Genomic DNA, 27,797 nt, shown 5'->3' with positions numbered 1-27,797 from the left:
TCTTGAATACTGACAACTTCCGTACCATTTACCTAACACTACAAACCCTACTCCATTTAAGTCTCTGAGATCTTTTTGCTGTATTTTGAGCTTTTCAACTTACCTTTTTTGGTGGGAGAGGAGGGAGGAGGAGAACAAAGGGAGAATTTGAAGTTTTTATTTCTGCTTGCATTGACTCAAATTGTGGTAAAGAAACTTAAAAGGTAACTTTAAAATTCTAGTGACACTAGCCAACAATGAAAACTATCTAATTAGAATGTTAGAGGTTTTTTTTTGTTTGAGACAGAGTTGCTCTGTTGCCCAGACTGGAGTGCAGTGGTGCGATCTCGGCTTGCTGCAACCTCCACCTCCCAGGTTCAAGTGATTCTCCTGCCTCAGCCTCCCAAGTAGCTGGGATTACAGGCACACGCCACCATGCTGGGCTAATTTTTGTATAGACAGGGTTTCACCATATTGGTCAGGCTGGTCTTGAACTCCTGACCTCAGGTGATCCACCCACCTCAGCCTCCCAATGTGCTGGGATTGCAGGTGTGAACCACTGTGCCCAGCCAAAATGTTAGATAGTTTTAACACAGGCTATAACATAGTCATAAATTAAAGAAGATATGGTCATAAATGAAAGAAGACCTCTTTTTGGTGGGAGTAGTAGTAGGGGTGGGAGAGTAGAGTTATACATTTCTTCTTAGCAGTTGCTTCAACATATTTTATTAATAAGGACTATCTGCTGAAGCACAGAAATACAATTATGTGAATATCATACTACCAATGGCCTGTTCCATCATAGCAAGGATAGTTCTTATAGTGTATAAAATCCTCTGCCCCATTCACCTCTCTTTATGGAGCTTTCCTCAGAAGCATCAGAAAACACAAAATTAAATATCACAATTCTTGTTGAAGGCCAAAAATTAGTTCCCAGAAGGATTCTTTGACTTTCATCCTTCTACAAATTCACCCATCACCATTGTAGATAATGTGAGGGGTGAATTTGTAGAAGGATGAAATTCAGAGAATTGTTTATGATCAATAGATTGTTCCTTTATTCCAGTTGTCTTCCCTTGATGTCCACCTAACATTCCCTAATAAATGGACAAATGGAAAAGCACAATTACTCTGCCAAAAGTCAGTCAACATTCTCCCAGGACACTCAGCCATCTAACTTGAAAACTGACTGGTAATAATATCATTCTAATTACTTTAACTAGAAATTTGTTATACAGAAATGCTTTCAGTGTGGGGAAAGAAAAATCACTTGCCACTTACAGAAAGAATTCTGCTTCATGTGACCATTTGCAATAATGAAACAAGTAAGACAACACTGGGTTCCAGTGTACAGCACAAGGATCAAGGCGAAACATAATGCTTTCATTACATAAGAATAGGACTGACATTATTCTGGCTTTCCCCTACCCTTCATCATTTACCAATATTTTTTCAGTCTCAGGAATTTTTCAACCCCTGAAACTCCTAGATTTACTACTCAAGACACAGTTATCCATCTTGAGGCTTTCAGCCAATGGCTCTAGTGCTTCTATTTCAACAGCTTATAGATTTGAAAGCTGGAAAGAGAGATATGTAAACAAATTCTCTAACTTTGATCTATGCACCCAGGTTTCTCAAAAGAAGCCCTTGGAGAGTCTGGGGTATACTAAGTATATGACTTGCAGTTGTAATCATTAGAGTGACAACCCATTTCCAGTGAGTACCGTTTTAGCCAACCCAAACCTTTCTTTCCTAATGCATAGAGTGACTTTTTAAAAAATGGTATATTTGGGAAAGTATTTTAGAATGGCATGTTAGCAAAACAAAAACACTCTAGAATATATTTTCAAATAACAGAACTTGGCCTTACCAAGAGGTCTAATACCATCAGGTAAATAATCATTTTTATCAGTGATTCATAATACATCCAGACTCTAAATGTTAAGGCTGACTTTTTTCTGACACTCTTCTCTGCCTATTCATACTCCATTTCCTAACTCCTTTAGAGTAAAAATTGAAATCCCATATCCCTAACAACTAGACAGAAGCATCATGTTTACATCCTGACAAATTCATTAATTCTGTACCTCTGAAATATTTAGCAAAAAGCCAGCACTGACTCAATCATAGATTTCCACAGACAGGTCTGTTCATATTTGTAATTGGTATTCACTGAAAGGTCAATGACTCCTGTTCCCAAGCATCTATGAGTCTCTAGATTTTCTTAATTGGCCTCTTTTCCTCAGCTCTTACAGACTATTGTTTTAAAACTACCGCCATTTAGAAGTTGAACTCCGAGTGAGGGGAAAAACAAACAAACAAGCAAACAAAAAAAAACACTTTTTGATTCCCACTCCACTCATAATCAACGTAACACAGACTACTTCTGACCTAGATGTGATGGAAGGAGCGGGGCACAAAGTTGGGGGAAGTTTCTCCACACACCAAGCAAGCAATCAATCACTTCCACAGCAGACATCAGCTGGGTGTCCAAAAATTCAATTTTGACACCACTTACCTGGAAATAGCATCAAGTCTCATAGGTTGAAAGCTCAGTCCCATAAGACTGCTCCCCACTTCAGATGCCCATCGAAAAAACAGGTTGTGGCCTGTTATAAATACGCGTTCCCATGTCCCTCCTCCTTAGGATTGATTGATTTGCTACAGAGGCTCACAGAACTCAGGGAAACACTTAATTTATGCACATGTTATAAAGGATATGACAAAGGATACACATGAACAACCAGATAAAAGATTCATAGGGTAAGGCATGTGGTATGGCAGGGATCCCTGACCCTCTGGCAGCAGACAGGTACCAGTCAGTGGCCTGTTAGGAATTGAGCCACATAGTAGGGGGTAAGAGGTGGGTGAGCAAGTATTATAGCCTGAGTTCTGCCTCCTGTCAGATCAGCTGGCATTATATTCTCATAGGAGTGGGACCCTATTGTGAAGTATTCATGCAAGGGATCTAGGCTGCATGCTCCTTATGAGAATCTAATGCCTGATGATCTGAAGTAGAACCATTTCATACCCAAACCATCCCCCATCCCCTCATCTGTGGAAAAAGTGTCTTCCATGAAACCGGTCCCTGGTGCCCAAAAAGTTGAGGATGGCTATGATAAGGCACAGAGCATCCCTGTCCTCTCTAGGGTGCCATGCTCCAGGAACCTCTGCAAGTTCAGCTGTCTGGAAGCTCCCAGAACCCAGTCTTTTGGAGTTTTTATGGAGGCTTCATTACCTAGGCATGACTGATTACATTATTAGCCATAGGCGAGTGACTCAATCTTTAGGCCTCTTCCCTCCTGGCTGTTGGTGGGTGGGGCTGAAATTAGTTCCCCACCCTTCTAATCATGCCTTGGTCTTTCAGGTGACCATTCTGAAGCTATCTGGGAGTCCCCAGCCATCAGTTGACTCATTAGCATGCAAAGAGGCATTCCTATCACTCAGGAGATTCCAAGAATTTTAGAAGCTGTGTATCAGGAAATTTATTATTATAAAGTACCTTATAATGCCATCATTTTTCTCCCAAAGGCACTGGCTTGATTAAATTCAGAAATTAAAACAATGGCCAGCTTCTATAGTGTAAGTCAATGCTTTTCTAGTTTTCTGAGGGTTTGGAAACTCAAATCCTAGCTAAAACCTGTATCACTTTTAAATTGAAAGATTTAAAGGGAATAAACATTTAACCCCAAGTGACTAGAAGTCATTTAAAATATGTAGTACTTAGATTATTTTATCTACTCAAAGACTCTTCAAAAGTAGATGAAAACACTAACCAGACATATATTATAAACCCAAGCTTTAATTTCAGAGCCCAAACATGAAATCTCTTCTCATTGTTTGAAATCTGAAACTCATTTCAAAGACTGCCACGGAAAGTTAAAAAAAAAAAAAAAATGGATTGGTCTTGACTTTTCCTTACATATGAAGTAATATTGTTACAGGTGAATCTCTGATAAGCAGGAAGCCATCATGTGTAATAGGATCTTGTTTGCCACATTCCCAAACTCTTCTCTGAAGTCCTGGTTCATTGCTGTCAGAAAGGAATCCAAAGTAATGATAAACAATATAAAAAGTAGAGAGTCTCATGCATTCTTAATACCAAAATCAGAGAGAAATCTAGACCTGATGTGCCTGTTATACTAAAACATGTGTGTATATGTATATTGCTGAATATATATGACATAATATATATAATCTGTATAATCAATGCCTTGCTCAGTGTCCATAAGCAAAGGTAGAGAGGATAAATTTAAGGAAATGAATATTCCCACAAACACAACATGTAACTTCTCATATAATAGTTAGCAGCTGGCCAGGCATGGTAGCTCACGCCTGTAATCCCAGCACTTTGGGAGGCCGAGGCGGGCGGATCACAAGGTCAGGAGATTGAGACCATCCTGGCTAACACGGTGAAACCTCATCTCTACTAAAAATACAAAAAAATTAGCCGGGCGTGGTGGCAGGCGCCTGTAGTCCCAGCTGCTAGGGGAGGCTGAGGCAGGAGAATGGCATGAACCCGGGATCGTGCCACTGCACTCCAGCCTGGGGGACAGAGCAAGACTCCGTCTCAAAAAAAAAAAAAAAAAAAAATTAGCAGCCAAAATGTGTTGCTGCTACTCATGAAAAGTATTTTTTGGTGTGGTTTTCTTGATAGCTCTATTAAGAAAGTTATTTTATACATTTATCAAAGGAATAATTAGTGGTCCATCTTATTAACTTTTTAGTATGCCCCCTATTAAGTGCTAGTTCTCATGTAATAAGAAAATTAAGGATTATTTTTAAGACAGAAAGCTTGAGTACAGTATTTTTGTAGATGAAGATAAAATATTTTAGAGCATGAAGATGTACATGAGAAAAAAATAAGACATTAATATTTACATATAGAAATGTTTTAAAGCTTTGCCAACATGGGCATTTTTGTTGTTTAGGATTAGTATTTGCTGGGAAGTAATTCATCTGTGAAATTATTTAACATGTAGAATTATTTCTTAGTTTCTGGTTTGGGAGAAATGCTCAAGAGTTGAGCTTAAAATCATTTTATTCACACTGCTAAAGCTGAAAAATGTAAACAGGGAGCTTTCAATACATTTCAAATGAGTTTGGAGAATTCTAAAATATTCAATCCATTTATAATGAATACAAAACATCATTAGAAACTGGCAAAAAAAAAAGTAGCTAAAAGTATTCGAGTTATTTCACATTACTGGGAAAGTTTCTTTTAAAAAGTTCAGTTATAAATAACATTCACTAAACATATTTATCCTTTTTTCAATTTTGGTGGTATAATTTTAGAAATTTATCGTTGACTTTTAAAATTTCACCTAAACTTACCTGAGGCTCTGCATTATGTTACTCAATGATTCTGATGCCAAGTTTTGAAATCAAATTATAGGCCAGTCACCTTCAGTGATGTAAAAGGTAGAACCACAAGATAATCCAGCACTTTCCTCACAACCTGAAAACGGAACCTGTGGCAAGTACCTGCCCAAGTGTCAGACTATGCTCTAAACAACTGCCTGTCATGTAACAGGCTGCTTGAAAGCAGCAACATACTACTCCTATAGTCAATTCTTAACTTCTTAACCACAATTTCATCAGTGTAAAAAATATAGGAGCAGTGGGGACCAGACTTACATATACTGAAATGTTAAACAACAGAACTCTTATTTTGAAGTGTGGGAGGGGAGGAAGCAACTCAATCAGTTGCTTTATGTTCCTTTTAGTGGCAGAAGAATGATACAATCCAGTATTTTCATCCACAGCTTCCTAAACACAAAGCTGTGGATTTCATAAATGTAAATATACTGCATAATCTGCCCACTGGGAGTTCATAGTTTAGTAAGGACTCAGAGAAGACAATTCCACTGTGCAGAACACAAGGCTGATAAAGTAAACATCACAAGGCCAGTAATGAAGAATGCATAAGGAAAGACAGATTATATCCAGGAAGGAATGAGGACGGGAGATAATATAGAAAATACCTAGGAAGCCTCCAGGGGAATGTAAAATTTGGGATGTTGTGAAGAATGAGTAGGTTTTTCTGGGAGGAGCCCTTCATTTGTGAGAAGAGGAATCACAAGAGAGGAAGAGGCAGGCAGGATAAATATCAGCAAAGACGCAAAGGGAGAAACTCTCTGGATGTGTTTACAGGGCAGGCAACTACTCCTTTTGAGGATGCAGAGAATGGTTACTGGCCAGCAGTGAGGAAGGAGGCTAGAAAGAAGCCTTGAGCCAGGAAGGGAGAGGACTCTGAACACCGAGTCTTATTTGTTAGTCACTGAAGATGTTTTGAGCAAGGAAATGATAAATTAAAGCTAAAAGAGTCTCCTCCTTATCGGAGGTTTCACCTTCAGTGGTTTCAGTTAGCAGAGGTCAATCACAGTCTAAAAATATTAGATGAAAAATTCCAGAAATAATTCTTAAGTTATAAATTGTGCACTGTTCTGAGTAGCATCATGAAATCTTGTGCTGTCCCCTGATAAGAATCACCCCTCTGTCCAGCATCTCCCTGCTCCTGCCTGTTAGTCACTTAGCAGCCATCTAGGTTACTAGATCAACTGCTGTGTATTACAGTACTTGTGTGCAAGTCATCCTTATTTTCTCTCATTGCCCCAAGATGCAAGAGTAGGGATGCTGGCATTTCAGATGTGCTAAAGAGATAAGTCAAGTGCTTCCTTTAAGAAGATGAAAGTTCTCAACTTAAAAGAAAAAAAAATCTTATGCTGAGGTTGCTAAGATCTACAATAACAATGAATCTTCTGTCCTTAAAATTGTGAACAGTATATTTTTTCATTATTAATTATTGTTGTTACCTTTTACTGCACCTAATTGATAATTTAAACTTTATTCTAAGTATGTATATATGTATAGGAAGACACATCATGTATGTATACAGGGTTCAGTGCCGTGATTTTAGGCACTGGGTGGTCTTAGAGCATATCCCCTGTGGATAAGGAAGACTTACCTCTACCACGTGCTTCTTTTATAAAGACTAATCTCACTAACCAAGGTGTAGAAGTAAGAATTGGAAAAATGGCTGAATTTCAGCAATAAGGATAAATATAATTGGATAATTTTAATAGCTACTTTTAATTTTTAACTGTTTTAATAGTACTTACTATGTCCAGGCTGGGTGCAGTGGCTCACACCTGTAATCCCAGCACTTTGGGAGGCCGAGGTGGGTGGATCACCTGAGGTCAGGAGTTCGAGACCAGTCTGGCCAACATGGCGAAACCCCGTCTCTAGTAAAAATACAAAAATTTAGTCCCAGCTACTCAGGAGGCTGAGGCAGGAGAATCTCTTGAACCCAGGAGGCAGAGATTGCCGTGAACCAAGATCATGCCACTGTACTCCAGCCTGGGTGACAGAGCGAGACTCCGTCTCAAAAAAAAAAAATAAAAAATAAGTACTTACTATGTCCTAAAAGTTTTACATAAACTAATTAATTCCTTAGAGTGAGTTGGTTAATTAGGCATTATTATCCATATTTTACAAGGGAGGAAACTGGCTAAGAGCGGTTCTGTAACTTCCCCAATACTGCAGAGCTTTTAAAAAGTGGTACAAGGATTTAAACCCATTGCTGTAGGACTCCTAAGTCCATGCTCTTAAACAACTTTCTATCTTACCCCCTAATCTAGATATAAATCAGGGAACACATTTCAAATGAAACTGTGACTCCATTGAAAAGTATGCCAGCAGGTAGTCAGCCTCTAAGATGGTCCTTAATGATCCCCATCTCCTGGCATTCATGCTCTTCTGTAATCACCTCCCTTGAGTGTGGGTTGAACTTACTAGTTCACTTCTAACCAACAGAATACAGCAGAAGTGATGGAATGTCGTTTGCAAGATTCAGCGGTTTCCCTCTCCAGCACTGCTCGGGCTCTCTCTTGGTTCACTATCCCTGGGGGAAGCCAGCTGCCATGTTGCAAGGCAGTCTTATGGAGAGACCCATGTGGGAGGGATGGAAGCCTGCCAACAACCATGTGAGAGAGCTTGGAAGCAGATCCCCCTTCCCCGGTGGAGCCCTCATGCCTGATGAGACTGCAGACCAGGCCAACAGCTTAAGTGCAACCTTGAGAGAGTTTGAGCCAGAGAAGCCCAAACTAGATTCTTGACCCACAGAAATGAGGAGCTAAGAAATGTTTATAGGTGGCCAGGCGCGGTAGCTCATGCCTGTAATCCCAGCACTTTGGGAGGCCGAGGCGAGTGGATCACCTGAGGTCAGGAGTTCTAGACCATCCTGGCCAACATGGAGAAACCCCGTCTCTACTAAAAATACAAAAATTAGCCAGGCGTGGTGGCACATGCCTGTAATCCCAGCTACTCGGGAGGCTGAGGCAGGAGAATCTCTTGATCACGGGAGGTGGAGGTTGTGGTGAGCCAAGATCGCATCATTGCACTCCAGCCTGGGCAACAAGGGTGAAACTCAGACTCAAAAAAAAAAAAAAATGTTTATAGGTGAAAGCTGCTAACTTTTAGGGTAATTTGTTACCCAGCATTACTACAGTCAGTAGACAGTAATTATTTATTATTACAGGGTAAATCTTTTTCTTTATACTTGGAGCTAGAAGTAGGGATCTGTCTAGGAGAGATTATACCTGAAATAACCACAACCAGCCCAGATAACAGAATACCATGTCCTTTACCTTTCCACCCAAACATACATAAATCAGGTAATCTACCTATCTCATCCTCCCATGGCTCTTCTTACTGTCCTTATTCTCCTTTGCTTGAATGCATTCTTAGGAATAGAAATGCTAAAACCCAAACCTGCAGGTTTCAAAAAAAAATTTTTAGACATACAGTTTTGAATCTCATAGCAAACTCTTTCCTTCCCAAGGCTCCTCACATTACATCGCGTATTCTTATTATAGCACATAACATGTTTTTTCTTATTTGTAGGTTTAAGTGTCTGTTTTCCAGGCACCCTCTTCCCTAACCCATTACAAGAATCATGTCTCGTGTGATCTTATATCCCCAGTACTGAGTGTTCATATGGCTGGGACTTAATAAAGTTTAAATGAACTCATGAATAAATGTGTTGCACAACCAATGAGTGAGTGAGTGAACAAGTGAGTCAATAAGCAAGAGTTTAGGGACATGGGAATCACCACTTAAAAGCTTGAGGCTGTTGTGCAAATTTGGACCTTCATATAAGCCATTTCCTTCTATATAGAATGCTCTTTCTTTTGCTCATCCTCACCTCCTCACCAGGCTTTTCTCTCTTTAACATTCACCTCAAAGAGCTGTCTGCTTGCCTCTCTACAACTCTCCCCGCCAACACACACCCATACACCCTACCAGGGAAGTCTTCCTTTTCTCTGCTGTGAAGCCTTTTCTTTAAGTTTCCATATCCTCCTGGGCATAACTTGGTCACAGCACCCAGCATACCACACTGTAATGATTAGTTATTTGCCTGTCATTTCCACTTAGCCGTAAGTTCCTTAAAGGACAGCATATTCAGCTAACAGCAGAATGCCTAGCAGTGGTAGGCACTCAAAAACAGTTTAAAATAATGGGCAAGAGAATGAATGAAAGAGAAAAAGAAAACTGTATCTAGAAAATTATCTCAGCACAATCTATTTATTTCAGGTAAGCTATCAGTCAGGTATACATAGTGCTCCAACTCCTAAACAGAGTAAAAATAATTGTACATCAAGATTATTACAGATACATGAAAATTATATTTAGAAATAGTACTTCAGATCAGGCATGGTGGCTCACAGCTGTAAACCAAAAATTTGGGGAGGCTAAAGTGGGAAGATTGCTTGAGCTCAGGAGAGACCCCCATAAAATTTTAAAATTTAAGGCCAGGTGCAGTGGCTCATGCCAGCTACTCAAGAGGCTGAGGTGGGAAGATTGCTTGAGCCTGGGAGGTTGAGGCTGCAGTGAGCTGTGATGACACCACTGCACTCCAGCCCAGGCAAAAGAGAAAGACCCTGTCACACACACAAAAAAAAGAATAAAAAATTACAAAATTAGCGTGCCTGTAGTCCTAGCTATTCATGAGGCTGAGGTGGGAGGATAGCTTGAACCCAGGAGTTCAAGGATGCAGTGAGCTACGATTATGCTACTGAACTCCAGCCTGGGCCAGCATTCAAGACCAGCCTGGGGAACATAGGAGAGTCTGTCTCTAAAAAAAAAAAAAAAAAAAAAAAAAAAAAAAAAAAAAAAAAAAAAAAAAAACAGAAGAAGAAAGAAAGAGTTTTCAGGCCAGGCACAGTGGCTCACACCTGTAATCCCAGCACTTTGGGAGGCCAAGGTGGGTGGATCACCTGAGATCAGGAGTTCAAGAGCAGCCTGGCCAACATGGTAAAACCCCATCTCCACTAAAAATACAAAAAAAAAAAAAAAAAATTTGCTGGGCATGGTGGTGGGTGCCTGTAATCCCAGCTACGTGGGAGGCTGAGGCAGGAGAATCACTTGAACCTGGAGATTGTGCCACTGCACTCCAGCCTGGGCAACAAGAGCGAAACTCTGTCTCAAAAAAAAAGAAAAGAAAAAGAAATAATGTTTCAATCTATGGACAGGCCCTAGACAGAGCTGCCTTTAACACATCTTTTTCCCTTTCCCTCACATCCTTGATCCCATCTTAGTTAAAAAGGAAAAAACAGAAAGTTTTCTTACTTCTCAGCCTAAGATTCCTGATACTGTCCCCAGATGCCATACATGTATTGGCCTCCCAGAAATCACCCAGTGATTTTCTCCCCATGAAAAGTTTATATGTCTCATGCCCTCAGAGTTTTTAACTGCAAATAAGCTAAAAACAAAACAAAACAAAACAAAAAACCTGGTTTGGTGGGGAAATGGGTGTTCATGGGTTGGCATTTCCATTTTGGTAGGGATCTTTTTCTAAGGCCATAGCTTTACTCAAAGCCCAGTGGAAAAAGACATTTAAAAAAAAAATAAAAACCTTTCAGGAACCCTCAAGTCACTCCATTGGGGTGAACTCCCCTGTGACACTAGAGAGGTGATGAAGCTTGGTGGTTAGGGCAGTTTTCTGAGTCAGAAATCTCAGCTTTTCCACTCTCTAGTCTTCAGATCACGAGTAACCTCACTGGTGCCCAAGTGTTCCATCTGTAAAATGAAATAATAAGACTACCTCAAGGAACCTGGTGGGAAGATTAAATGGGTTAATACAGGTAAAGTACACAGAAAGTGCCTGGGAAGTAGTCAATAATTGTTTGCTATTACTATTACCATTTTTACTTTTATTAGAATTGGCTCAAAAAGAACCCAAAGAGGGCAATGCTCAAAGGGAAGAAAGGGATGAGAGGAGAGTACACTTAACTGATTTGGTTGTTTAGCTTGAAGGCAATGTCCAGCTGCAGGATAAACAGCATGAATTGGAACCAAGGACTCATCTCCATGTGGGGGAGGGGAATGTGGACAGAAAACACGATGTCATTGGCTTCAATTTCCCTTGGAATTGCTTCTTCAATGTCTCGGATCTTGTCACAATGATTGGGTCCCCAAGGCACGAACCATTTTGTCTTGTGATGGTTCTTATGGGCATCCACACATTTCACCGACATGTAGGATACTGCCGTTGTGGGCCCTGGAGCTGAAAAGAGAAAGTTTGTCGGTTTTAGAAAAGCCATCTATTGAAACTACTGTTTCTGGTTAATATTCTTTCCACTGCTGTGTTCCCTCCAGTTTTTGTACTGCCTTCCACAACTGGGGCTCAGCAATACTTAGGGATCTTCCAAATCTGGGTGAGGATCTTTCAGTGACCTCCAGAGGTGTCATAACAGTATCCCTGAGAACCTTCCTATTATGTTTTCAATTGCTGTGAAAGAATACATTTGTAACCAGTCTAGTTATACTTCCGCACTTCAAAACAATGTCACAAAAAATCAACTGTGCTACAGTTCCCACCTGATTGAGGTCTTGGAGAGCTCTGGTGCTTCATAGAGAACAGAATCTAAAGTCAGAAGACCTTAGACTTCAAACCTGGATTCGAAGCCTGGTTAAAAACTTACTGTCAGTGAATCTTGGGTAAGTCAGTTAAATCTATAAGAGCTTCAGGACCCTCATCTGAGAAACGGAAGAGTTTCTAAGATTCCTTTTGGCTCTAAAATTGTACAACATTGCTTTTGCTTAAGATAAAGAACTAGGGGCCACCACTTAGCTTGGTACCTAGCAGAGAATGGGAACTCAAACACTGACTGATACTTCAAAAATGTACTAAAATATAAACGATGCACTTCAAGACAGCAAAGCAACTTTGAAATGTGTAACTTTAAAAACACTATTTTGTGATTATATAATGGTTATATGATTATAATATTAATAACTTGGAAAATACAGAAATTTTAAGTTCAAAACAACATTTACCCAAAATCCCACTAGAGGGAAGTAACCACTGTTGGAAAAATGTCAAAATGCCATCTGTCTTTTCTATGACTGTGTACTTAGATAAAAAGTTTACACATGAATTAAATTGTGTAACTTTAAAATATACACAAATATTAACACATATTTATAAAATAGTTATATCATGCATAGTTTTGTAGTCTTTTCTTTTTATTCACTTAGAAAAGCAGAGTATTGTGTGATAACACCAGCTCTGGAGGCGACCTGTCTGGTGTCAAATCCTGGCTCTCTCATTTTTAGTTGTGTCACCACAAATCCACACTAGGAAAGTTTTGGGCAAATTACTAAGCCTATCTCTGTATCGGTTTTATCATCTCTTAGATGGCAATAATAATAGTACTGATCTTTCCAAGTCACTGCATATTTTAAACAAGTTAACATATTAAAGCACTCAGAGTAGTGCTTGGGCACACACAAAGTATAAAATATTAGCCATTATATCATATTTTCTTTATAATTAAAATCTTTCAGTTAGTAGTTGCAAAATAGTCAATCACACAATACACCAAAATCAACTTCTCCTTCATCAGTTTGTAAAGGCTATCTATAAGAATAATCCTTTGCCTAATATGTTTTGTTGGAAATTTCTCCTAAACTTTCCATCTGCTATCTAAATTTGTTTATGCACATTTAAATAGAGAAGTTCCAGATCTTATATGGAATCCCTCTTTTATGTTTTTCCCCCCATGCTTTTGTGCTTAGAGAAACTGACCTTCTTCATCTCAAAATTCAATAGTCATCTATATTGACTTCTATTTATTTTTTGCAATTTCATTTTTTCTAATATTTAAACAGTTGATCCATCTGAAAATTGCTATAAGAGATGCAGTGAGGTTCTAGTTTTATTTCTTAAATATTTAAATTATAGTTGATTGAACAGAACCTCCCTTTTGTTGATTTATCATATCACTGTTAACCTTTATGTATGTAAGCATGTTTCTGAACATCTGTTCTTTTCCATGCATTAAACTGTCAATTCACGGGTCAGCACAACATTGCTTTGAATTCTATAAATTTATTATTTTTATCGATATCTGCTAGAGTAACTCTCTTCCCCAATCCATTTCAAATTTACATCTTTTTGCTAGGATATTGAAGATTAAATTAAATTTATAAATAATACATAATAATAAATTAATGTGGACAGAATTAGCATCCTTCCCCAGCATTTAGTTTTCCCATCCAAGAACAGTACTTGTTTCTCCATTGTCTACAATCTGTTTTTAAATTTCTTGGAAAACTTTCATTGTTTTCTTTATGTGGGTCCTACTAGTATATTTTAAAATAGATACATCTATAAACCTTTGAAAGTTAGTAGTTAAAAGAAAGTGTCATAAATTATGGTTTATGTGTGTGGTTTAAATATGTGTATTTCTGTGCATCTGACACTTGGTATATTATGTTTGCAGAAATTCTCTCTTATTTAATAGAGATCAGATAGCAATGGAGAAACATGAAAAGCAAAAAGAGTTATATAAGAGGCAAAAATGTGTATTATTAATATTCTGCCCTACTTCTAATGTTCGAATCCACATTATTTTTCTATTCTATTAAATATCTATTTTAATGATACATTTTTAGTAAAATGTTATGTTTGTAAGAAGTTAGGACAATGCCTATTAATACGTACCAGAAAACTCAACACTACTAAGCTCTAGCTGAACATCCTTCATGTAGAAGGCTGAACACTGCAATACAAATTGCCACTAACCCCTGCTACAGACGTTTTTCTTTAAAACTCAAAACTGTATCACGAAGACCTCACATCTAATCCATCTAAAATCAGACATCTGACTTATTCTTAGAAATATGAGTCAATCAAACTTTGGTTATCCTGACTCAGCTAAATAGCCCACTGACATTAGAAAAGCCAAATGGCACATTTAACTGAACCCTTTTTAATGTGGTTGGAGAAATAAACAGTGAGACAAAAGTCATGAATTCTATTTTCGGCTAACATACTCAAACTGACTATTTGCTGCAGAAAATAGTTACTACATTTTAAAACTTCTATTCTTCCAAAATGAACCTAACCTTTTTTTCTTTTTTACCTTCTTGAAAAACAAGTCTCTCACTTCTCAGACCAAAACGAAAAATAACTAGCTGAGTTCCTCAGCTAAGCTCCAAAACCACATTCCAAACTTAATAACAGAGAAGCTGAACACTTTACGGTCACAAAGTCCGCATTTTTAATGAATGCAGTGAACGCCTGCCTTTTTAGGGGCCTGCATTATTTTCATCCTCTCATTAGTCTAGTGTTTCTTCTATAAAGAAAAAAAATCCCAGAAATACTAATATTTTCATAAATATCATGGCAGTGAACTTGGAGAAGCCTCAAGTGCATCTCAAGCTATACTGTGAGAATCACAATTTTTTTCACTTGAATAAATTAGTCCTCGAGTCTCAAAAATGTTTTCCATAACTTCAAAACCTGAAGATAATTCAACATTTTCCGTTTTTCTAATAGTGTTCAAAAGAGAAAACACAAGTATTGCTTGAGAAAGTAAACAGACATCCTGATATTCAAACATGGACAGTTAATGTTCCCCCAATAATATATTTACAGCTCAGTGCAATGTCCTACTCCAGCTAAAAGTGAATTCCCAAATGTTTCTTTATATAGACAGCATTATCACGTAAACCAAAAGCAAAGCTTACAGGTGGTAGCTGGTCACCTACCATAGAAGGTGTTTTCATTAGCTATAGTCAAAATTTTAGCTACATGGGTCACAAATTGTGTCTAGAATCAAAAAAAGTTTGATCTGTCTGTAAATTTTTTTAAAGTATGTGGGATTAAGAGAAAAGAGCTAAATGGAGGAAGTTTAAATCATCTTCAACCTTTGAACAAGCCACAATAACAGGTATTTGTAATGAAGGCCTTACTTAGTCACTTGCGTGGTTCTAGGGATTAATAGAGTTTGTGTATTCAAGAGGGGGCTGGATAGATTCAGGTCAACAAACTGAGTCATGTTTGCTCAGGTGAAAGCTAAAAATAACCACTCCCCAGTATTCCTAGGAGAGTAATGCAATATTACCCAGCTGCCTCAGCACACATTATAAATGTCTCCTCCACCCACCCATAGCATAAGGTTTAACTGAAAACAAGTAGGCCAAAAACTACTTCTACACCAGACCAATTCAATGACAGAATAATTTGGCCAAAACTAAATATGCCTAGTCACTGTAAACTGGTTAACTCATGGTTGGTTAAGATAGCCTTGGGAATATGCACAGAAGTTATAAAACCATGAGCTATTCATCGAAAATGCAGTCCATTATGAATTCAGTTCTTTTTACTTTATCAGACATGACCATTTTATTTTGCCTGTATTTCAATACAGTATTTTTGGCCTCCACTTTTCCACTATAGCACATGAATTGTGAAATGTGATTCTACACAACATTTAATGTTAAAGTGATATGAAATCAATAAGACTTCTAACAAATTCAAGGTGTGAAGAAATGTACAAACACAACCTGAAGTCTCTCTGAAAATTCAGTGGTCCCTCAGTTACACACATTACTATGGCTCACAGTATATTGTCCAAATTTGTCTTGAGTATCTACCATGCACTAGACACTGCCGGTTCTGGAGTAAACCTGATAGGCACCAACCATTTGGAACACACAAATAATGGAGGAAGCAGACAATAAATAAACAATTTCAGGAAAAAATAATTTTGATGAATGTTATATGTAACCTGACATTCCCTGAGAAAGGGCAACAGTCAGATATTTGGGAGGTGGGAGAAATGAATACACCAGAATGACAGGAAAAATCCAGTCATCGTTACAACATAACCTTGAATAAAAATGTAAGTGAACAATGACTAAACCTGTAGTACTTCTTTTGGAAGAATATTCATTGACTCCAGTCAGCTTCCTGTTATTTCACTTCAAATGGCTATCCAGTTTACAAATTACTATCTAGCCAACCGCTAGCATTTATCATGCTTAAAATTGAGTCAACATTAAATCATTAGCCCCTATTCCTTCCAGAACCTGTAATTTAAGAGTTAGACAGAGAGAGACACAAGACTTGGTTGCCTCTTAGAAAAGTTAAAATAAAACTAAAACAACAGGCTGACATGACACATGATCTCCATTTAAGCCAACATAGACTATTTATTTCTTTGCTTTATTACGAGTAATGAACATTTCTTTAGCAATCACCTAGGAGCATTACTGTTATGAAGGTACCGTACTAACTAAAGACAGAGACGAATGGCCTCCCAGACCCCCATTTGCTCACAGGCTAGTGTGGGAGGCTGAGAAGTTCACAAAGAATTACACCCTGATTGGAAATTTCTCTGACAGAGGTTTGCACAGGATGCTCCAGTTGTAAAAAGAGCTGAGGGTAGCTTTCGGCAGGGCTTAGCCTTGGAAGAGAGCAGGTAATAGCCAAGGGAGAATGGGGGATGGCCAAGGAGGGAAGGTGCTGAGGTAGAGACAGAACATGTGCTGGGTCATAGAATATCTAAAACAATCATATTTTCTGCAGATATCTGTGCTTGAATATTAAAAATTAAAAAGAGATCATTTAACAGGTGAAAACTGTAGTACCACTCTTATCTCTGTGTCCACCCTTGCCTTTTCTAATCAGTGGTATAGTTCTACTAGAGTGCCTTGGCCCCTGCTCCCAATCGTCCCTGCTGTACTCTATAGAGCACCATAAAGAAGGAATAATAAACAGAGCCACACATAACAAAGAACTTTTATTTGGCAGGAATGTTTCCTTTTATGACACCTATCTCTGCCCTGTAAGTAGCCACAAGGCCAGACCAGAGATCTGCTGGAAGGAGGGGGAGTGAGAGGGTAGTCAGGTGGGAATGAAGAAGCTCCCCCTCCTATTCCCACAAATGGCCCCAAAGAGGCTTTGAAGTCTCAATCATCAGGTAATAGTAGCCTTCCTCTAAATTAGAGGAAGAATGTCTGCCTTGCAACAAAGATGATATTTAAAGAATAATCTGCTTTGGGGTACAAGGGGAAGGAATGCGGAGAATAGACCAGTTGAAAAGGTAATTCCTGTTTATAAGAATTAATAATCAGAACACCACCATTTTAAAAAGTAATGACTTAAAGTAAAAATGGTCAAACATTTCAGAAATGTTTTAGAGAATTTTATGTTTACAATAGAATTTATCTAACAAAAATGATAGGAACAATACACATTGATTTAAAAACATACAAAAAGTTGGTAGCAGATACTTTCTCCTACTGACTTGAGACATTGATTTAACACCTGAAAACTAATCTCAGTTAAAAAGCTGCCAGCACCATCTCTCCACCTGTAAAAATGTGAATGTTTATTTATATTTTATAATTTCATTTTATTTATTCTCTATCTTGTTCCATAAAACATTTTGGGGTACTAGAAGTGGTTATTAGCCTTTATTTTTTAAAAATAATTGGGACTGATTTCAACGGATAGAATTAATGTTGGGGCGGGGGTGGGCAGAGACTACAAATTACTTGGTCGATGTCTGTATCTTCAAAAGTTTGGGGAGCTTATATTCTCCAGCTATTGCTTTTTTTTTTTTTTTTCCAGCTATTGCTTTTGAAGCAACAGCTGGGAAATATAAGCTCCTCAAACTTTTGAAGCAATAGCTGAAGAATGAATATAAGCTCCCAAAACTTTTACCTGATCTATGAAGTTGAATGGCTCAATATCCATTTTACTTTGAAATGTAGAGAAAACCTCCATTGCACTATGAATGGTATTTATAAGAACTAAAAGGCATATGCCCAAGTTGGTTCTAAGCTCTGCCTATCTAAATATCTCTGCTTGCCTTATGAGAACTTATATAAAACATATTGAGCACTTAAACCCTTGGGCAATTGCAGAGTGTGCTTTGGATTTTTTGAGTATCAAGGTGGGGAGGGTCGAAAAGAGGGAGAAAGGGAACACAGGTGTCAGAAAAGACTAGATGAATTCCTGTTATGTAACTACATGTTTTTTTCAAATGCCCCCAAAGTACTTATTTAACCTAAGAAAATCTTTAGCTAAATTTAGAAATTAGCTTTAAATATGCTCAACTGATTTTCCTTAGACATTCCACATGCCTTTCGCCAGCTCAAAAGCCTTAATTCTGGTTAAAAGGAAACATGTGAAATATACTGCACAACTTCAGTGGCCAGATCATATTAACTGGCTGAGCTGTGAGGTCTTACGAGCCAAACCTGCTTACCATTCACTGAAAGGCAGTTCCTAAAAAGATTTCTTAATATCTGCCATACCACTTATCTAAGTTTTGGGTGGCTAATTAGAATGAGCTCTTCAAAAAGTTCAGCTGAAGAAAGTGCAAATATTTGCATTAAATTGACTTAGTACTTAAATGATTCAGTGTGTTAATTCTTTTACTGAAATTGCTCTGAAGTTATAGTAGACACTTATGCTTTCTCCACCACCTACTTTGAAGAGAAGATTCTCCTATATTTCAACCATACCCATTAAATCTTACTAGCTTACTAAATGAAGTATTATTTCACAATTCAATCTCAATTACTGGAGAGCTGAAAGTGTGTCTACAGAGACTAGACCAGAAGTGATTTTTAGAATTATCAAAGCTATGCCCTTGTGCATGAAATGGGGTACGCTAAGTGAAATGAAATTCATTCTTGCCAGCCATTTTCAGTCAGTTAGTTATGCTAACATCTGTTCTAGGAAAGCTAATTTTTTTTAATACAGCAGAACATTCCTTTACACTGAACCACTACCACCAAAACACAAACATACATACTACATAGCAGAGTTGAATGCAAAATAATTTGTACCATACACACAAAAGTCAAGCACTTATTTAAAAATAGTTCTTTACAATATAAACTTATGAAATTATGGACATTTTGACAGCAAATTTCCAAAAATTGTAGCAAACACTTGTAAATACATTCCGACTCAAAAATATTGAAAATATCATATGTTTACATTTTAGGCAGATGAGGATTTTAAATGCTTCGCCTACAACCTCAATTGTTGTGGAGCCAAAGATGCAACAGCTTTGAAGAATAGAAGAATTACTCTATATTTGTCAGGATCTACGTGGCAAACAAGCGCCACTTGGCTTACATTACTTGCCTGGCTTGGATCCCATGGAATGGAGGAGCATTGGAACCAAGAGGAAAAAAATTAAAGTGCTTTGGGACAGTGAGCCAAACTCTTACATAGTATTTGAAATGGTGTGGTAAACATGAAATTATTTTAGGCTCAAGATTGGTGCTAGTTTTTTTACCCTCTTTTTGAAAAAATAATAAAATGCACATAAAGGGCCCTGCCAGGTTTAGCTCATAAAATCTGCCAATCATTAGATGTGCTAATTGGTGTAGCAATCCAGTGGTGGCCTGGATTAGGACTCAAAAACTGACCCTTACCACCCTTGGTGTCCTGCAGCAAAGAGAGCCTAAATCGAAAAGACTGATGGAAGTATATCAAATTACGAATTTCTCTATCCCTGAAAAATGCCTGCAATTTCTGTTTCTCCATCACTCCAGAAATACTCAAAACAGCAAAAATTAAATACATATGAAGTAAACACAAAAGACCTCCACAGAAAAATCAGTGGCTCATCTGTTGACGCTATTGCTCATTGCTCGGCTGGCCAGTCATCTGGGCTAAGTTTTGACTTTGGGCCAGTGCTTCAAAATCAGCAACCTTTCAGCCAAAAGACTGTGGAATGCAGCCAAGACCACCTATGGAAAGTGAATTATAGCATCTTTAATTTACTACCTTGGGCTATGATGTCATAAACCCAGCATGGAGGGCGCACCAGTTCTTGTGTGGGAAATCTCTCAGAGCCCCGGTGGAGGCTCCCAAAGTGGCTCTGGCAAAGCTGTAGGGGTGGAGGTGACAAAAAAGGGGACACCTGGCTCTCCTTCTTAAATAAGCTCACCATGGGCACACATTTATATTGGAATTTTAGGGTCAGAAAATACCAAAATTAAATCTTCTAGAAGAAACACAGTCAGTGGCTTTGTTCTAAAGTGCCTATTACACTCTACAAGTTTCCAACATTTGTTATTTAAAATAATCAGACATTTATTATTCATAAATTACATATATTCTTTTATCAATATTATTGTTAATAATAAACATGAACCACAACTAGTAAGTGAATTGCAAAGAACTTTCACATACATAGATTATCGAATCCACCTAGTTAACAAGTAACATAATTAACACCATTGCATATTCAGAAGATCAGTGGTTTTTGTCTCATCAGTAAATAGAGTTAGGACTGGAACCCAGGTCTGATTTCATATCTAATGCTCCTTTCCAATACAACTATCTGTTTATTTATTAATGCTTACTATTTATTAGCACTCTCAGATTACCTGAGATAGTTGCAGAGCTGAGGGATGAATGAAGACGACTGTGGCTATAAGTAGCTTGCTGAAGCTCCACAGGCAAGGCACTACCAGCACTGGGCTGGGCGTCACACAAAGGGAGCCAGCAAGATAGCTTTTCTGGGAGACTTACAGTCAGGGACAGAGTACCTCTAAGACTTCCATAAAGAAATGATGGAGTAATAGGCTCCTGAAAATGCACTAAACTCCCTTGAATCTGATACTCTCCCCGTTTTTACCGGGTCGTGGTTATTACTTCATATTGCAGGTAGGCAGTGTTTAGGATGTTAGCCTAGAGAAGATCTGACTCAGGAACACAGCGCTGCCATGGAAGTCTATGACAGCACTTGCAGGCATAGTGAGAGACAGGAATTCAAGTTAGAGAAAATCTGACTCCAGAGCAACCTACGGAAGAATTACTGATAATTCAGGTAGGCAAACAATGGCACAGTTTGACTCAGGAAAGGGTGGGTTCCTCATCCATGGAAACATTCGGAAAGTAAATGGATAGATAAGAGCAAGAGCCTGAACTAAATGTAAGTTCCTCTCAGTCACACCAAAATGATAAGTCTCCTATCCATGCATATGGTATGCCAGGGAATGGAGAAATTAAGGTCCAACAAAGAGCTGCATATAGTTTATTGATTTGTTTTCTATTTTCTGACCAGTTCCAGATAAACAGATAAAAGCAATTAAAGTACAGGGCATTCTGAATGGTCAAAAATTTAATATTGTACATTGTAAGTTAAGGCTAAGGGCAAGTAAGACCTGTTAATGTCTTTATCTGGAATTTCACAAATGCCAAGAATAATCATATTTCCTTCCTTGATTATTCAAAGAAAACACAGGCCCTTATAATTTGCAAATTTCCTAGAATTGAGGGTAGAGGTACATTTTAAGGGTAACTTGCAGTTTTAACATTCACATTCTTAGGAATTATTATTATTATTAATTTTTTTTTTAGACGGAGTCTCGCTCTGTCGTCCAGGCTGGAGTGCAGTGGCGCGGTCTCGGCTCACTGCAAGCTCCGCCTCCCGGGTTCACGCCATTGTCCTGCCTCAGCCTCCAGAGTAGCTGGGACCACAGGCGCCCGGCTAATTTTTTGTATTTTTAGTAGAGACGGGGCTTCACCGTGTTAGCCAGGACGGTCTCCATCTCCTGACCTGGTGATCCGCCCGCCTGGGCCTCCCAAAGTGCTGGAAATACAGGTTGAGCCACCGCGCCCGGCCGGAATTATTTTTTTAAAAAACATGGAAATCACAAAATTAAATAGTCTATGCAATTATTTAGTATTTTAAATTTCATCAGTTTTAGGTTCTAGCTCAAGGGCCGTCTCTCCTTCATTCAATTTGTTAAATGCCTATAGTGTGCCAGCTGGAGGCCTCCTCTGATTTTCCTTCAGTTGACAAAAGATCCTTACTTCCTTTGGTGCCAGTATCACCTGGTCTATGTCTTTATTATAGCATTCTACTTTATTTGCAGGCATCACTTCTGAACCCTACAAAATTATAAGCTCCTAAGGGGAAGGACTACATCTTATTCTGCCTTGTGCCACTAAGCACAGAAACTTAAACATGCAAGTCCTCCAGACCTGAATTGAACTATTTATTATATGGCTTTTGTGTCATAATAAACATATTAATGTAAGTTATGCTCAATGTAACTAACAACATTTTATCAAATGCCTACTAAGCATCATTTTTTAAATGCCATAGTGGATGAATCCTTGTCCCGCCTGTATCAAAGTACACTTAGACTGGCACTCAGTGACAGTTTGGGAAGAAGCCAGAGCGGGCTTCCATGAGGTCAGTCTCCCAAGGTCACACGTGCTCATCAGAGACTCACTTCCTACAAATACTTATGACGGTTCTTCCAGATCCGTGTCAAGCAATATATTAAATGAAATACTGAATTTTGAAGATCAAAATGAACTTTTCCTAAACTATAACCCAATCCACACAAGTAATTTACACATCAAAAGAAATTAGATAGTAGGCAAACAAAAAAATGGTAATTTTTTTTTAAAAAACTGCTCCCAAAGGGTTTGTGGCCAACATTAATATTGCAGGAACATGTTTAGATAACTGCTGTTCAGCATAGTTCCTGGAAACAGGTTCTCAAAACCAGGACTTACAATTATTTACCTTCTTCCAGCACTGCCCTGAGGGTTTTAAGGCCTAAATGAATAGAAAGCAAATGGGGGACAAAATGAGATAAAATGTTCACATCTCAGCCTTTAGTGTATATAACTAATGTTTGAAGATTTTATGACAAAATCTGTCTTCTTAAGAACACATGTAGGGAAGATTTTGGCCATTTCTTTAACACCCTCTAAACAGTACCTACCAGAGAAAAAGCAAACACTCCCTTCTAAAAGCATCAATATTCTACTTCTGAGATCAAAACTACAAAACAGGCTCAGACAGAAACCTGGGCAAAGGAACCTTCTGCTGCACGTATGTACTATTTCCCAGAGATGTAAATGATTTTTTTCTCTCTGCCCCAGTGAATCACATATGAAAGTTCTCAAAGAATTAGTAAAGAAAAATGGTGAAAATCTTCTTGGTGTTGAAGGAACAGTGGAGTGTAGCTGGTATCAGAAGTTCTGAAGTGACTCAGAGATTCAGAAGGGTGACAGGCAGGGGCAGTTTTTACTAGGGGAAAGAGCGATGTAGGACGAACAATTTACTGTCCCTGTTGATTCACATAGGATGTAAGTACAAGAGAAGTCAAGGATGTCCCCAGATTTCTTGCATAGGCAGCAGATGAGTGATGTCATTCACTAAGACAGGAATCAAAGAAAAATGAATGACATGTCATATCACACGTAGAATTTGTAGAAGCTGGAGATGTATAGCTTGTTTAAAAGGGGGGTTTAGTATGGAGGGTTGAAGATAAAAGGTCAAATATGTGAAATGTGGAGGAGGAATTAGATTTACCCTGAGTGGTTCCAATCTTGCAAGTTCTCAGGAAGGAAATCTGAGATCAATAAAATCAAACTGGCCCACAGTTCACCACACCAGTTGAAGAAAATGAGCTGCCGGCACCTGTGTGAGTGGAGGTGCTCCTCAGTTAACACTTGGTGAGTGCAAAGAATGCAGAGGGCATTTGAGCACCGGGTAGGGATGGAAAGGTGACTTTTAGGGTCTTTGTTATCATTATTATTCTATGGGCATTCTTCATATATAATATTTAGAGCTTCGATTCTGGGCCACAAGTTGATCTGCTATTCCTGAACTACTACAAATTTGAGCATAAGAATCTTGGCAGAATAAATTATCCCAGGACTCATGATTGCTGGGTTCTAGCAATGGATATGCATTAATCAGGCAAATTATTCAATCAATCTTGGGCCTTAGTTTTCTCAACTGTAAAAGGCAGTATTTAAACTGTTAAGCACTTTTAACTCAGCAATTGTAGGATTCTAAAAAGAATGTATGTACTTCTACGTTATGATGAAAGTCACTCTTTTAAGTTTAAAGAAAAAGTTCCTACAAATTAGGGTCAATTTATATTCCAAGAGTTCTGGCTGTCCCTATCAGGCCCCTCCTCCCCTCCTTGTCCTTATATTTTCACATCTGTTAGAAGAACAGATCTTAATGGTCCTATTCTCATTCTGTTACTGTTTGGGATCTGAATGTATTCTGAGTGTTTTCTGTCTTCCAACAGCTGGAGAGATCAAAGAACTGTTCCTAAGAGCAAGGACAAGCTACAACCAACTGCATATGTAAACTTTCATACTGATGTATTCAGCACAGTGAATTATACCCCCATATTTTCTAATATGAGAAGGTAGGTCTAATCCAATAATAATAAAGACCTTTAGGAGAAAACAACAAAAAACACCATTCCAGCTTCCAGCCAGTGGTCTGTATACTCACAGCCTAATACAACACAAAGACATTCCAATACAATGAAATAATTTGGATCATGTCCAGCCTCTATTTTTTAGGATGATAGAAATAAGCTCAAGAGAGCTAAGTCTATTTATTATTCAGAAGAAATGAAAGTCATAGCATACACTTCTAAGCCAAGAGATCATTGACAAAATTTGCTAATGAAATCAATTCATAACTTTCTTTCAGATTTTCATTTAAACGGCTGGGTTCCTAATATATTTCAAAATTTAAACTGATTACCCTCTACAAAAAGTATGTCAGAGAAAACAATGATTACAGAGTAGCAAGGGACTTACTTTCACAGGAACAGTGCTTTATGTTGCTGAAGGCAATTACAAAAAGAGAGTAAGAAAAATTAAAAGCAAGAGCTAGAGCTCAGAAAAACTTGGGTTCAAATCCCAACTCTGTTACTCACTAGCAATTTAGTGGGGCAGCTTACCTAGCCTTGTAGAATGCCAGTTTCCCTTTTGTAAAAGTGTACTAAAAGGTACTCACCTCCTAAGTTTATTTTGAGGATAAAATGATTAATATAAAAACCCTATTACAGTACCATGAAAATAGTGAAGCCTTAATGAATGTTAGCTGATAATAATAGTGCTGTCAACACATGAGAAGAATTAGAATCTGGTGGGAGATGAAGACCTACTCCATGTTCTCTGCTGTCTTCTTGCCCTGAGGGGTGTGTTCATCAATATTTAAGGAACTAGAAGGTGTGCATCTTGGATGTTAAAAACAGGGGCTCCCCTCACCTATCAGTGAACAGCCCCAATACCAGAGATGATTCTATACAAATTTTAACTGGAACATCTAAGATAACCCTGAGAAATATCCCAGGCATATCTTAAGCAGCCTGTTATTTGAGGGAACACAGAATTAACCCTTGGTTTTATCCTTAGAAAAATGGGATTATAACATCTTTTTTCATAATTATCTTCACAAATTATTATAAAATAGTTATGGCAGAGCAAAAACTATTGACATGGGTATTTGCTACCCTTTCCCCTCCTCTCTTCAGATAAAGAGAATGCTGGTTTTGCCTCTTCTGTCACAACCCCCTCACCTGCCCCACGATGAGGATTCAACTATTGCTAGATGGATTCTTTGAGTTTTCATGATGCACAATCAAAAGACAGGGGATAGGTAGAAGATATGGGCTTGAGCTCGGCGGGGAGAGGGGGGCGGTTTACCAGCGGGAGTGTTGGGGAGATTTTGGAAGAGACATGTTAGAAACATCAAAGTGGATGGGAAAGAAAATAGGGATTGCTAGAAGTACTGCTAGAGATTATATATCCCCTTTACCATGCTTTGACAGTTAAAGAACAGAAGTTGTTAGGTCACTTTAAATTCACCTTTGGTTGACTGCCTGTTTCTTTGACAGAATCCCTACTTGGAGACTGGACCAAAGAGGCCATGTCTTCCATAGAGGCAACATAAGAAAATAAGAGAGGTGCAAACACATCATGCAAACGTTAGGCAGAATTTAGTGTGTTCATACATGACATGGGGAACATTGAAAGGATTGATGTCTTAGAAAGGCATGTTAGGAGTGTGGGTCTAGAATGCATAAGGTTAGAGATATGCCTGCACTGGGCCATCATCTTATTTTAATATTTGGTCCAAATTCTGGGCTTCTCACAATCAGAGAGCTATACCTACCAATTTCCTCTTATTATTCTCGGCTGCCCGGTCCCCATCCCTCTACTCAGAGATTTCTCAAGCTTTGCACTAATGGCATTTTGGGTTGAATAACTGTTGTGGGGGTTTGGCTTGTGCACTGGAGGATATTTAGCAACATCCTTGGCTTCTACCCACTAGCTGCCAGTAGCATCTTCATCCCCACTGCTGGCAAGTTCAGGGGGGTTGTGGGTGGGGGAAGTCTTCTCCAAACATTGCCAAATATTCCCTGGGGAGCAAAACTGCTTCTGGTGGAGAACCTCTGCTTTACCCCAATCATCCAGGCTTACAAGAAAAATTCATACTCCATCAAGCCATTCTACAACACTTCATTTTCAGAGTTTCCAACTACAGAGATTCCAAGTTCTCAGCAATTCATAACCATTACAGTTTGCCTCATGTTACACTGACTGCATCAGGCTGTCATTTAGAAATTATAATAATGGCTACCACTTGTTGGATATTTTTTATGTGCTAGGCATTGTGCTAGGGACTTAACAGAGTGATTTTCATTCTTATACAGAAGTAAGTGTGGCCGGGCACGTTGGCTTGTGCCTGTAATTCCAGCACTTTGGGAGGCCGAGGTGGGCGGAACACCTGATGTCGGGAGTTTGAGACCAGCCTGACCAACATAGAGAAAACCCGTCTCTACTAAAAATACAAAAAATTAGCTGGGTGTGGTGGCGCATGCCTGTAATCCCAGCTACTCAGGAGGCTGAGGCAGGAGAAATCACTTGAACCTGGGAAGCGGAGGTTGCGGTGAGCCAAGATTGCGCCATTGCGCTCCAGCCTGGGCAACAAGAATGAAACTCCGTTTCAAAAAAAAAAAAGAAGTAAGTGGTAGATATTATTATCTCCATTCAGAGATGAGTAAAATGAGGCCCTGAAAAATTAAAATAACTCATCCAAGGTCACAGCCAATAAGTGGCTGAACTGGGGTTTGAACCTAATCTGTCCCAGGTCCATAGTCTCTCCTTGTCTCAGGCCACACTGTTTCTCCTGATGAGAAAAACTAATGCAGGGATACACAAGAAATACATTTACCCAAAGTTACATGAGTTCAAATGGCAATTCCACTGTATGGACTATTGTAGAGGTTGTTGATCTCAGCACTATGTGGACTCAGCAGTATGAATGTCTTTATTCTAGGGACATCAACAAGCTGATTTTTGAATTATGAATTTTCTGCAGAAAATAGGAAAATGGTGCTTTCCTTTAAGTAGAAACAACAAACAGTAGCTGGTTGCCATGGTAGCAGAGGTAAACTTAACCTTGACTGGGAATGCAATCACCAGAAAGGGACAGCAAGTATGGTCAGGAGTCTAAACCAGACCAGGGGTATTTTAACTGGAGAAGAGACAGTCAAAGGAGAGAAATGATAGTCATCTTCAGTTATTTGAAAGGCTACTGTGTAACTGAAGTGAAGCATACATTCGAGATTATTCTAAATGGAAAATCCAGCATTCATGAGTGGAAATTACAATGCAGTCATGGAAGCCAGTTTTCCATTGAATGATAAGAAAG

The 27,797-nt window shown here is 38.6% G+C and overlaps 1 protein-coding gene and 1 non-coding gene across 6 annotated transcripts in view; both read right to left on the bottom strand.

Annotated features, from left to right (window-relative positions):
- WLS (Wnt ligand secretion mediator) overlaps window positions 1-27,797 on the bottom strand; it is a 134,353-nt gene that overhangs the window by 84,180 nt on the left and 22,376 nt on the right. For all 5 annotated transcript variants that reach the window (XM_063800556.1, XM_063800558.1, XM_016920590.4 and 2 more), the window contains exon 2: window positions 11,273-11,545. In XM_063800556.1, coding sequence (XP_063656626.1) covers window positions 11,273-11,516 — 244 coding nt within the window. In that variant the 5' untranslated portion in view covers window positions 11,517-11,545. The remainder of the gene's footprint in view (window positions 1-11,272; window positions 11,546-27,797) is intronic.
- MIR1262 (microRNA mir-1262) lies at window positions 878-969 on the bottom strand. Its single transcript, NR_035616.1, has one exon. It is a non-coding gene; the product is annotated as a microRNA mir-1262 (primary transcript).

This window comes from Pan troglodytes, chromosome 1 (assembly GCF_028858775.2).
Source record: "Pan troglodytes isolate AG18354 chromosome 1, NHGRI_mPanTro3-v2.0_pri, whole genome shotgun sequence".
In the NCBI taxonomy this organism is placed as follows: domain Eukaryota; kingdom Metazoa; phylum Chordata; class Mammalia; order Primates; family Hominidae; genus Pan; species Pan troglodytes.
Note: the sequence above shows the minus strand (reverse complement) of the source record. Positions and strands in the feature narration are given on the sequence as shown.